General features: G+C 40.1%; 1 protein-coding gene across 1 annotated transcript in view; it reads right to left on the bottom strand.

The window, feature by feature from the left end:
- Nucleotides 1-235: 235 nt before the first annotated feature.
- The window catches only part of LOC6041338 (RYamide neuropeptides), a 37,911-nt gene continuing 24,753 nt past the window's right edge, over nucleotides 236-13,393 (bottom strand). The window contains 3 exon segments of the mRNA XM_038265485.1: nucleotides 236-1,079; nucleotides 1,141-1,162; nucleotides 1,165-1,386. Coding sequence (XP_038121413.1) covers nucleotides 1,010-1,079; nucleotides 1,141-1,162; nucleotides 1,165-1,386 — 314 coding nt within the window. The 3' untranslated portion in view covers nucleotides 236-1,009.

The raw sequence follows: 13,393 nt of genomic DNA, 5'->3' as shown, positions 1-13,393 counted from the left end.
GTCAAACTTATAAAACTCATTATAATTATTTTTTTTTTCACTCGAGTTTTTTCAAAAAGATTTTTTTTTTTGTAAGGACATAGGTCCGCCAGAGGGAGGAGGTTGTGATTTCCAAAAAAAGTGTCCACCTTGTTTATGGATGGTCCCCTAGAGAAATGATGACCCACGAATTAAAAATCAGAAATCAAGCGCGTTCTTGTTGAAAAATATGCTCTTTAATAAAACAAACCCACCGTGAATCGAGCTTAAAGCGCAAACTTTATTTACATTGCATACTTGTTTGTTCCTGGTGTGCTTTTTCCTTTACAAGAACAGTGCCAATAACACACGAAGGTAGATGTGCTTTGCTTTAAAACCTTTTATACATTTGTTTCAATTAAGTTAAGGGGGGGCCATTCAACTCTTAGTGTATAGTGCTTGTAGCTTCCGTGTTTGTGTTTTGCTCTTTTGTTTTATTTGCAACAATTTTCAAAAATATCAAATATACATAAACGTTCATATATAGAGATCATCACGATAGCAAACAAACAGTCGAGATGCTTAGTCGCGTACGCCTTCATTCGGTGCACTTTCACAGTTTGTTGAAACGTCGTTTTTTCTCCTTAAACTAGACGCAAGATTTAAGCGGCTTTTTGGCATCGAATTCGCTCAACAGAAATCTCCCAGCCTGGTGTCGTTTGAAGTTTTTCGAGATGAACAAAAAGCGTGAACCAATTAGGGTGAAACTTCAAACATTTATGGATTTCTGTTCAGCAAGTGGAGCCAAAAATGCGTGATTCTTGTTTTAGTCAGAGACGCAAATCATGAAGGCTCAAACGTAAAGTCAAGGTGTCTCTCCATATTTTTTTTTAAATTTTCCATTGTTTTTTTTTTTTTTTTTGTAAGCAGCCGGCGTGAGGGTGGGTCTAGTCTGATAGCATCGTCGTGTGATGGTTAGTGTGGTTCTTTTGGTATATAATTGGACTTGGTGGGCGAGTCTCCTGCCTGCACACTGCACTTCATTAATTGCTTAATTCGACGAGTCCAGGTTGTTGGCGGCGTATTGCTGGATTGCCGATCCGCTGGGATCGCGCTCCTTGCTGCAATTAGAAAAGCTATTAGGACAAGTTGAATTGAAAGTAATATTTTCGAACTTGTTACCCAAAGCACCGGTACAGATTGACACTCCGGTGTGCATGCAGGCCAGGTAGGTCAACTCCGCCGAACCGTTGTTGTTGTCCGTTTCGATCTCCTTGGTCAGCGCGTCCGATCTTTTGCCGTAACGTGATCCCAGGAAGAAACGATCATTCCGGGGGACCACATTGACCTGGCGAATGTCCTTGGCACCGTATATGTGCGACCGACCGTACCGACTGCCCACGAAGAACGGCCGTTTGTCGCCAACGTCTGTAAATAAGCATAAATTCTATAAAGGCGCTTCCACGAATGGCAAATATCACATTTAAATCCAATGAACGACCGTCAACCTTTTATCTAGTGATAACCCACACTTTCCCTAGACTCTATCAATCGTAAACCTATTTTACAGTTTTCCTCTCAATTATGATTGTTTTCCTCGACACTTTCGCGGGAAGCTCTTTTTATTCTGCGTTTATGTGTCTGCTTCCCTCAATGATCCCTCGGCTGGTTCAGTTTTGCAAAGGCCAACACAAATAGAAAGCATATCGATATCTCGGCCATTTGATAGCTGCATCAACAGCACCACCATCAGCGGCAAACGTCGCCGAGATCAAAAGTAAACTATGCGAAAGTGTTTACCGCAAAGCTAAACTAACCAGGTTAAGGTAAAACCTTCACTTTAGTTGATAGTAAATTGGACTAACGAGCACGGGGAATATGAGCAAATTTGTTGGGAAAATTTCACATCACTATTATATACTATATTCTTGGAGGTATAGTGGAAAAATAACTTAATTTGAATAAAATCAGATTTCAAACATGATATTGAGGAGAAAAAGTACTTGATCGAGGTGACGTTTTGCAGCACATAATTAAATATAGGGTGAGGAGTGAAGTTTGAAACGACTACAAAGCAAATTTTTTAAATTCCGTTTTGAAGATACTCTCTTTCGTTCTTTGGAAGTGCTGAAACTTACTTTTTTCAAGGTACCGTAAACCGGGGAGACTTTGATAGGATTTCAATTTGTTTTTGGAATATTTTCCAACAGTTAAGGTTTTGCTCATGATTATTATTTTTAAAACATGTACTGGGGTAGGCCACACAAAGTCTATACACTATTTTGTAAAAAAAGTTTTTTCAATAGTATTTTAAAAAAGTTACGTTAAAAAATCTTAGTAAATTCCGGGGTGACTTTGATAATCATAGTTTTTCTTGTAAAATGTACCATCACTAGAGTAGCTGATATAGTTTTTAAGAAAAAAAAACTATGTTTATGTTTAGTTAACTAAGCTTTTTAACAAAATACAAATAAATTTTAAGTAAAATTGTTAAAAAGTCGGAATTTTGCCTGAAATTTGTTAAAACTAGTTTTGTTTGTACAATTATCGATGAATATTGCATTTAATACTGAATTCGAAGCACGAATCACAAGTTTTCACATTTTACATGAAATTTGTTCAACTGAAATTGCCTATAAATTTTGGGATTTTTTTTTTTGTTGTGTTTCAAAAACACATTTTATTTATTATTTACAAACTTATTTAACCTTCTACTAATGGAAAATTGTCCAAAGAATCTGCAAAAGGCATTCGGTTTTCCGATTCAAAATCATGTTCATTGAGAAAATCTGACACTTTTAGAAGTATAAAATAATTACTTTAATCAAAATTTTCTTAACTATAATTAACTAACATTTTAAAGTTTTCAGAATTAGCATAGCATAGCATTGGTGTCTACCCGTAGCTGCTACTTCGTTATTGACCAGGACCCCCAAACATTGCTCCGTGGACCACAGATGAAAAGTAGGAACCAATCATCACCCCTTCGCAATTTTCAAAGGTCCCTATCGTGCTGATCAATACCGACGCCGGCCACGACCAGTGGTAAGACACGGGGAAGTGGATGGGAATGTTAGCCGATACTTGAGTGATGGGACCGCCAAATCGACTGCGTCTCCGACAAAGTATCACATGAGTTTTGAGGGGTTAGTAAGATGGGTATGAGGTCAGGATTCACTGTGGTAGGTGATGCGACCATGAGCAATTTGTTTATCGGTTGAAATTTTAAAAATCTTAGGCAGCCGGCTGCGGAAAGATACCTATCTAGGGATTTAAATATAGTATTAATTCGACCGCGAATCTCCAGAAATTCTCCATCGGCGTGCCTTCCGATCAACGATGATGTAGGAAGGGCTTCATTCATTAAAATTATTTTATATCATAAGCCTTAAAACATATCCGTCGACGTGCCTTTCGATCCTCGATGATATGGAAAGGACTTAATCCAGCAATACGACTTGCTTGTCTCAAAAAACAAAAATCGGATCGTTTCTATCGAAAACTATATAAAGAGAACAAAAATAAAATTCATCGGCCAACGAACGCGCGAACAAAAAATAAATGAAAAAAGAAGAAGAAGAAATCCAATCACCCCATGTACACCAAAAGCGACACAAAAGAGACGGAAAATAACACGAAAAACAGGACTGAGCGTCCACACAGGCACCGCACTACTGATACCATTATTTAATTATAATGACCAATCACCCCATGCACTCGAACAGCGACACAAAAGAGACGGAAAATAACACGAAAAAAACAGGACTGAGCGTCCACATAGGCACCGCACTACTGATGCCATTATTTAATTATAATGACCAATCACCCCATGCACTCGAACAGCGACACAAAAGAGACGGAAAATAACACGAAAAAACAGGACTGAGCGTCCACACAGGCACCGCACTACTGATGCCATTATTTAATTATAATGACCAATCACCCCATGCACTCGAACAGCGACACAAAAGAGACGGAAAATAACACGAAAAAAACAGGACTGAGCGTCCACACAGGCACCGCACTACTGATGCCATTATTTAATTATAATGACCAATCACCCCATGCACTCGAACAGCGACACAAAAGAGACGGAAAATAACACGAAAAACAGGACTGCGCGTCCACACAGGCACCGCACTACTGATGCCATTATTTAATTATAATGACCAATCACCCCATGCACTCGAACAGCGACACAAAAGAGACGGAAAATAACACGAAAAAAACAGGACTGAGCGTCCACACAGGCACCGCACTACTGATGCCATTATTTAATTATAATGACCAATCACCCCATGCACTCGAACAGCGACACAAAAGAGACGGAAAATAACACGAAAAAAACAGGACTGAGCGTCCACACAGGCACCGCACTACTGATGCCATTATTTAATTATAATGACCAATCACCCCATGCACTCGAACAGCGACACAAAAGAGACGGAAAATAACACAAAAACAGGACTGAGCGTCCACACAGGCACCGCACTACTGATGCCATTATTTAATTATAATGACCAATCACCCCATGCACTCGAACAGCGACACAAAAGAGACGGAAAATAACACGAAAAAACAGGACTGAGCGTCCACACAGGCACCGCACTACTGATGCCATTATTTAATTATAATGACCAATCACCCCATGCACTCGAACAGCGACACAAAAGAGACGGAAAATAACACGAAAAACAGGACTGAGCGTCCACACAGGCACCGCACTACTGATGCCATTATTTAATTATAATGACCAATCACCCCATGCACTCGAACAGCGACACAAAAGAGACGGAAAATAACACGAAAAAACAGGACTGAGCGTCCACACAGGCACCGCACTACTGATGCCATTATTTAATTATAATGACCAATCACCCCATGCACTCGAACAGCGACACAAAAGAGACGGAAAATAACACGAAAAACAGGACTGAGCGTCCACACAGGCACCGCACTACTGATGCCATTATTTAATTATAATGACCAATCACCCCATGCACTCGAACAGCGACACAAAAGAGACGGAAAATAACACGAAAAACAGGACTGAGCGTCCACACAGGCACCGCACTACTGATGCCATTATTTAATTATAATGACCAATCACCCCATGCACTCGAACAGCGACACAAAAGAGACGGAAAATAACACGAAAAACAGGACTGCGCGTCCACACAGGCACCGCACTACTGATGCCATTATTTAATTATAATGACCAATCACCCCATGCACTCGAACAGCGACACAAAAGAGACGGAAAATAACACAAAAACAGGACTGAGCGTCCACACAGGCACCGCACTACTGATGCCATTATTTAATTATAATGACCAATCACCCCATGCACTCGAACAGCGACACAAAAGAGACGGAAAATAACACGAAAAACAGGACTGAGCGTCCACACAGGCACCGCACTACTGATGCCATTATTTAATTATAATGACCAATCACCCCATGCACTCGAACAGCGACACAAAAGAGACGGAAAATAACACGAAAAACAGGACTGAGCGTCCACACAGGCACCGCACTACTGATGCCATTATTTAATTATAATGACCAATCACCCCATGCACTCGAACAGCGACACAAAAGAGACGGAAAATAACACGAAAAACAGGACTGAGCGTCCACACAGGCACCGCACTACTGATGCCATTATTTAATTATAATGACCAATCACCCCATGCACTCGAACAGCGACACAAAAGAGACGGAAAATAACACAAAAAACAGGACTGCGCGTCCACACAGGCACCGCACTACTGATGCCATTATTTAATTATAATGACCAATCACCCCATGCACTCGAACAGCGACACAAAAGAGACGGAAAATAACACAAAAAACAGGACTGCGCGTCCACACAGGCACCGCACTACTGATGCCATTATTTAATTATAATGACCAATCACCCCATGCACTCGAACAGCGACACAAAAGAGACGGAAAATAACACGAAAAACAGGACTGCGCGTCCACACAGGCACCGCACTACTGATGCCATTATTTAATTATAATGACCAATCACCCCATGCACTCGAACAGCGACACAAAAGAGACGGAAAATAACACGAAAAAACAGGACTGAGCGTCCACACAGGCACCGCACTACTGATGCCATTATTTAATTATAATGACCAATCACCCCATGCACTCGAACAGCGACACAAAAGAGACGGAAAATAACACAAAAAACAGGACTGAGCGTCCACACAGGCACCGCACTACTGATGCCATTATTTAATTATAATGACCAATCACCCCATGCACTCGAACAGCGACACAAAAGAGACGGAAAATAACACGAAAAAACAGGACTGAGCGTCCACACAGGCACCGCACTACTGATGCCATTATTTAATTATAATGACCAATCACCCCATGCACTCGAACAGCGACACAAAAGAGACGGAAAATAACACGAAAAACAGGACTGAGCGTCCACACAGGCACCGCACTACTGATGCCATTATTTAATTATAATGACCAATCACCCCATGCACTCGAACAGCGACACAAAAGAGACGGAAAATAACACAAAAAACAGGACTGAGCGTCCACACAGGCACCGCACTACTGATGCCATTATTTAATTATAATGACCAATCACCCCATGCACTCGAACAGCGACACAAAAGAGACGGAAAATAACACGAAAAACAGGACTGCGCGTCCACACAGGCACCGCACTACTGATGCCATTATTTAATTATAATGACCAATCACCCCATGCACTCGAACAGCGACACAAAAGAGACGGAAAATAACACAAAAACAGGACTGAGCGTCCACACAGGCACCGCACTACTGATGCCATTATTTAATTATAATGACCAATCACCCCATGCACTCGAACAGCGACACAAAAGAGACGGAAAATAACACGAAAAACAGGACTGAGCGTCCACACAGGCACCGCACTACTGATGCCATTATTTAATTATAATGACCAATCACCCCATGCACTCGAACAGCGACACAAAAGAGACGGAAAATAACACGAAAAACAGGACTGAGCGTCCACACAGGCACCGCACTACTGATGCCATTATTTAATTATAATGACCAATCACCCCATGCACTCGAACAGCGACACAAAAGAGACGGAAAATAACACGAAAAACAGGACTGAGCGTCCACACAGGCACCGCACTACTGATGCCATTATTTAATTATAATGACCAATCACCCCATGCACTCGAACAGCGACACAAAAGAGACGGAAAATAACACGAAAAACAGGACTGAGCGTCCACACAGGCACCGCACTACTGATGCCATTATTTAATTATAATGACCAATCACCCCATGCACTCGAACAGCGACACAAAAGAGACGGAAAATAACACGAAAAACAGGACTGAGCGTCCACACAGGCACCGCACTACTGATGCCATTATTTAATTATAATGACCAATCACCCCATGCACTCGAACAGCGACACAAAAGAGACGGAAAATAACACGAAAAACAGGACTGAGCGTCCACACAGGCACCGCACTACTGATGCCATTATTTAATTATAATGACCAATCACCCCATGCACTCGAACAGCGACACAAAAGAGACGGAAAATAACACGAAAAAACAGGACTGAGCGTCCACACAGGCACCGCACTACTGATGCCATTATTTAATTATAATGACCAATCACCCCATGCACTCGAACAGCGACACAAAAGAGACGGAAAATAACACGAAAAAACAGGACTGAGCGTCCACACAGGCACCGCACTACTGATGCCATTATTTAATTATAATGACCAATCACCCCATGCACTCGAACAGCGACACAAAAGAGACGGAAAATAACACGAAAAAACAGGACTGAGCGTCCACACAGGCACCGCACTACTGATGCCATTATTTAATTATAATGACCAATCACCCCATGCACTCGAACAGCGACACAAAAGAGACGGAAAATAACACGAAAAACAGGACTGAGCGTCCACACAGGCACCGCACTACTGATGCCATTATTTAATTATAATGACCAATCACCCCATGCACTCGAACAGCGACACAAAAGAGACGGAAAATAACACGAAAAACAGGACTGCGCGTCCACACAGGCACCGCACTACTGATGCCATTATTTAATTATAATGACCAATCACCCCATGCACTCGAACAGCGACACAAAAGAGACGGAAAATAACACGAAAAACAGGACTGCGCGTCCACACAGGCACCGCACTACTGATGCCATTATTTAATTATAATGACCAATCACCCCATGCACTCGAACAGCGACACAAAAGAGACGGAAAATAACACGAAAAAACAGGACTGAGCGTCCACACAGGCACCGCACTACTGATGCCATTATTTAATTATAATGACCAATCACCCCATGCACTCGAACAGCGACACAAAAGAGACGGAAAATAACACGAAAAACAGGACTGAGCGTCCACACAGGCACCGCACTACTGATGCCATTATTTAATTATAATGACCAATCACCCCATGCACTCGAACAGCGACACAAAAGAGACGGAAAATAACACGAAAAAACAGGACTGAGCGTCCACACAGGCACCGCACTACTGATGCCATTATTTAATTATAATGACCAATCACCCCATGCACTCGAACAGCGACACAAAAGAGACGGAAAATAACACGAAAACACAGGACTGAGCGTCCACACAGGCACCGCACTACTGATGCCATTATTTAATTATAATGACCAATCACCCCATGCACTCGAACAGCGACACAAAAGAGACGGAAAATAACACGAAAACACAGGACTGAGCGTCCACACAGGCACCGCACTACTGATGCCATTATTTAATTATAATGACCAATCACCCCATGCACTCGAACAGCGACACAAAAGAGACGGAAAATAACACGAAAAACAGGACTGAGCGTCCACACAGGCACCGCACTACTGATGCCATTATTTAATTATAATGACCAATCACCCCATGCACTCGAACAGCGACACAAAAGAGACGGAAAATAACACAAAAAACAGGACTGAGCGTCCACACAGGCACCGCACTACTGATGCCATTATTTAATTATAATGACCAATCACCCCATGCACTCGAACAGCGACACAAAAGAGACGGAAAATAACACGAAAACACAGGACTGAGCGTCCACATAGGCACCGCACTACTGATACCATTATTTAATTATAATGACCAATCACCCCATGCACTCGAACAGCGACACAAAAGAGACGGAAAATAACACGAAAAAACAGGACTGAGCGTCCACACAGGCACCGCACTACTGATGCCATTATTTAATTATAATGACCAATCACCCCATGCACTCGAACAGCGACACAAAAGAGACGGAAAATAACACGAAAAAACAGGACTGAGCGTCCACACAGGCACCGCACTACTGATGCCATTATTTAATTATAATGACCAATCACCCCATGCACTCGAACAGCGACACAAAAGAGACGGAAAATAACACGAAAAAACAGGACTGAGCGTCCACACAGGCACCGCACTACTGATGCCATTATTTAATTATAATGACCAATCACCCCATGCACTCGAACAGCGACACAAAAGAGACGGAAAATAACACGAAAAAACAGGACTGAGCGTCCACACAGGCACCGCACTACTGATGCCATTATTTAATTATAATGACCAATCACCCCATGCACTCGAACAGCGACACAAAAGAGACGGAAAATAACACGAACAAACAGGACTGAGCGTCCACACAGGCACCGCATTACTGATGCCATTATTTAATTATAATGACCAATCACCCCATGCACTCGAACAGCGACACAAAAGAGACGGAAAATAACACGAAAAAACAGGACTGAGCGTCCACACAGGCACCGCACTACTGATGCCATTATTTAATTATAATGACCAATCACCCCATGCACTCGAACAGCGACACAAAAGAGACGGAAAATAACACGAAAAACAGGACTGCGCGTCCACACAGGCACCGCACTACTGATGCCATTATTTAATTATAATGACCAATCACCCCATGCACTCGAACAGCGACACAAAAGAGACGGAAAATAACACGAAAAAACAGGACTGCGCGTCCACACAGGCACCGCACTACTGATGCCATTATTTAATTATAATGACCAATCACCCCATGCACTCGAACAGCGACACAAAAGAGACGGAAAATAACACGAAAAAACAGGACTGAGCGTCCACATAGGCACCGCACTACTGATGCCATTATTTAATTATAATGACCAATCACCCCATGCACTCGAACAGCGACACAAAAGAGACGGAAAATAACACGAAAAAACAGGACTGAGCGTCCACATAGGCACCGCACTACTGATACCATTATTTAATTATAATGACCAATCACCCCATGCACTCGAACAGCGACACAAAAGAGACGGAAAATAACACGAAAAAACAGGACTGCGCGTCCACACAGGCACCGCACTACTGATGCCATTATTTAATTATAATGACCAATCACCCCATGCACTCGAACAGCGACACAAAAGAGACGGAAAATAACACGAAAAAAACAGGACTGAGCGTCCACATAGGCACCGCACTACTCAGTTATACCTTTTGGTCCGATTTTGACAGAAATACTATTTTTCAGTGATTTTGAATCTATTCTATTAGAAATTAAGGTTACCCAACGTGTTTGATTTTTTTTATACCAAAATGGTTACAAAGGTAATTGGCTAGGTTAAACACTAGTGAAATGGTTTCAAAGATTTCGTATACCTGAAGTTTTGTAAACCTTACTTTGTAAATTTCAAATATTTGATCAAAATGGTCAAAGAGTGACTTTTCTTAATAACTTACAAAAAAACTTATTTTTTTTCACTTTATTTTTGCAAACGCATCCATTTTAAAGTTTTCAGAATTTTATGAAAAGTTTTTTTATGAGGTACTTTCAACACTACGGTTAGTATGATTCAAAGTCACCCCGGCTATCAAAGTCACCCCGTTTTACGGTATCTAAAATAATAACTTTTCCAAACTTGGAATATCTTCTTTTTGGAACTAGTTACATAAACTATCATTTAATCACTATATAATAAGGCCATTGCAAATATTTTTCAAAGTTTATGTCAACTCCCCCCCCCCCCCCTCTCCCCCCTTGAATATCGGTCTGAAAATCAGGGGGTAAGAAAATATTTTTCCATAAAACTTCAAAATTTCCATGAAAATAGAAGTCTTATCAACAGAAAACAATCTAAAATGCATTTTCTGTATTGACAATCATATTTAGCATGTTTGGGCTAGTTTAAAAATGTTTTGAAATTTTACGAAATTCCAATGTACAGCACAGCAAAAAAATGATTTTTCTCACTTTGGTCAGAGTGAAGGCAAGAGGTTTCCAGCATCGTGTCAGACTAGTCACTAATCCGGAATTACTTGGAATTTGAGCAAGTAATTCTGTAATTCCGGATTCACTGAGTAATTCCAGAGTAATCCTGGTAATTCCTAATAATCCCAGTAATCCTGGTAATTCCATGATTCTTGTTTGTGAAAACATACTTCAGAAAATAATAAAATAATAAAAAATAACTGTTCAAAAGATAATTTCGATAAACCTTTTATAATTCTATTTATTGCCTATTAATTTTCATGTATGAAACCAAAGTTACAGCTAGTACGGGATCATTCGGATTTTGAGTAAGTAATTCAGTAATTCCAGAATTACTCCGCAATTCTGCAGTAATTCCTATAATTCTGGAATTACCTAATAATTCCGTAGTAATTCGAGTAATTCCATAGTTACTCAGTAATTCGTGTATTTCCCATTAATTCAAGTAACTACTAGTAATTCTTAAAAGGTAAATCGGCAGAATGCATTTTGCTTTTCCTTGATGCTTTTTATGGTTGTAAGAAGTACAGAGCGGATTCGAAATGTCCGCCAATTTGGATGCTCTCTAATTCAAATGTATTCGGATGAAAAACACTCAAACGTCAAAATCAGTTGTCAAACTGACGTTGATGTTTACCACATTATTCGATGATTTCCAAGTAGGGCGTCCAATTTTCCAGGGTTTTGAGTTTACCGGAAAACGGAAAAATATATTTTTATCCCGGGAAATTTTTGAAAACGTCATGAAATCTATGTTTTCTTTATATTAGTTATGTTTTAAAATCAAACTATTAGCACAATACTATTAAAATCAATCTAAACAGGGATAGCACTTTTAGATAGTTTTGAAGATTTTTTGTTCTTTGTTGTGCTTTGAATTTTAAATGCACTCGAACGCCAAAATCAGTTTTCAAAATGATGTTGATATTTACCCAATTGTTCGATGATTTCCAAGCAGGACGTCTAATTTTCCCAGGTTTTGAGTTTCCCGGAAAACGGGAAAAATATTTATTTATTCCCGGGAAGTTTTTAGTTTTTGAAAAAGTCATCAAATCTATGTTTTCTTTATATTTGTTATGTTTTTCAAGCTTTAAATTTATAGAATTAGCTCAATACTATTAATATCAATCTAAACAAGGATAGCAGTTTTTAGATAGCTTAACATTCCAACGCCCAAGGCTCCAAAAAAGTTGGAACGGTAACTTCAACTCGCTGGTTCTCGGGCATAACTCAACCAATCAAGATGATTCTTCTTTCCAGTGATTTGTTAGATGTTTAGATGATTATAGAGCTTTGCAGAACTTAATTCGATCAAATCTGTAATTTTTGCGATCAAAACATCGTTCCAACTTTTTTTTTTCGCGTGTAAAAAAAAATCGCCAAAAATTCCGCGGCGGCAGTCGTTTTAAAAAAGGTGGAACGATGTTTTTGATCGCAAAAATTACAGAATTGATCGAATTAAGTTCTGCACAATTTTAGGATCTAGACATTCTTACAAATCACTGGAAACAAGAATTGTCCCGATTGGTTGAGTAATGCCCGAGAACCAGTGAGTTGAAGTTACTGTTCCTCCTTTTTTGGGAGGCTTGGGCGTCTGTATAAGTTGGACATGCGTTGGGCGTTCCAGTGTTAAACAAATTTTTGCTGTTCTCTGTTGTGCTTTGAATTTTATATGCACCACACTTCTAATTCAAATTAAATAAGTATCTTATAAATATTTATTTTTTATTTATTTCTATATGACATGAATAAAACAGCTTGAAAATTGGTTCAAGATGTCTAAAAACAAAAATGACAACAAATAAAATGGTACCAATTTATGTAAATTTTAGAAAATTTTAAACTTATTAATTGTAATACTAATGTAATTTCCAGGCCAAATTATGATTTTTGTTTAATTTCGGAAATTCCCCGTACAACATATAAAAATCCCGGGAATTTTGTGCCAGGAATTCCCGGGATGGACGTACGACGTACTATTGCCAAGCACGTGGTTTTGTGCATTTGACAGCTGTCATTCGATCCAATTCTCAATATGCTGGAAGCTATGCAGTAATTCCAAGTTATTTTTATAAATTTGAGCAATTCTGCGTGGTTTCTG

The sequence above is a fragment of the Culex quinquefasciatus genome, chromosome 3 (genome assembly GCF_015732765.1).
Source record: "Culex quinquefasciatus strain JHB chromosome 3, VPISU_Cqui_1.0_pri_paternal, whole genome shotgun sequence".
NCBI classification, from domain to species: Eukaryota; Metazoa; Arthropoda; class Insecta; order Diptera; family Culicidae; genus Culex; species Culex quinquefasciatus.
The sequence above is the reverse complement of the archived record's forward strand: the minus strand, read 5'-3'. Positions and strand labels throughout refer to the sequence as shown.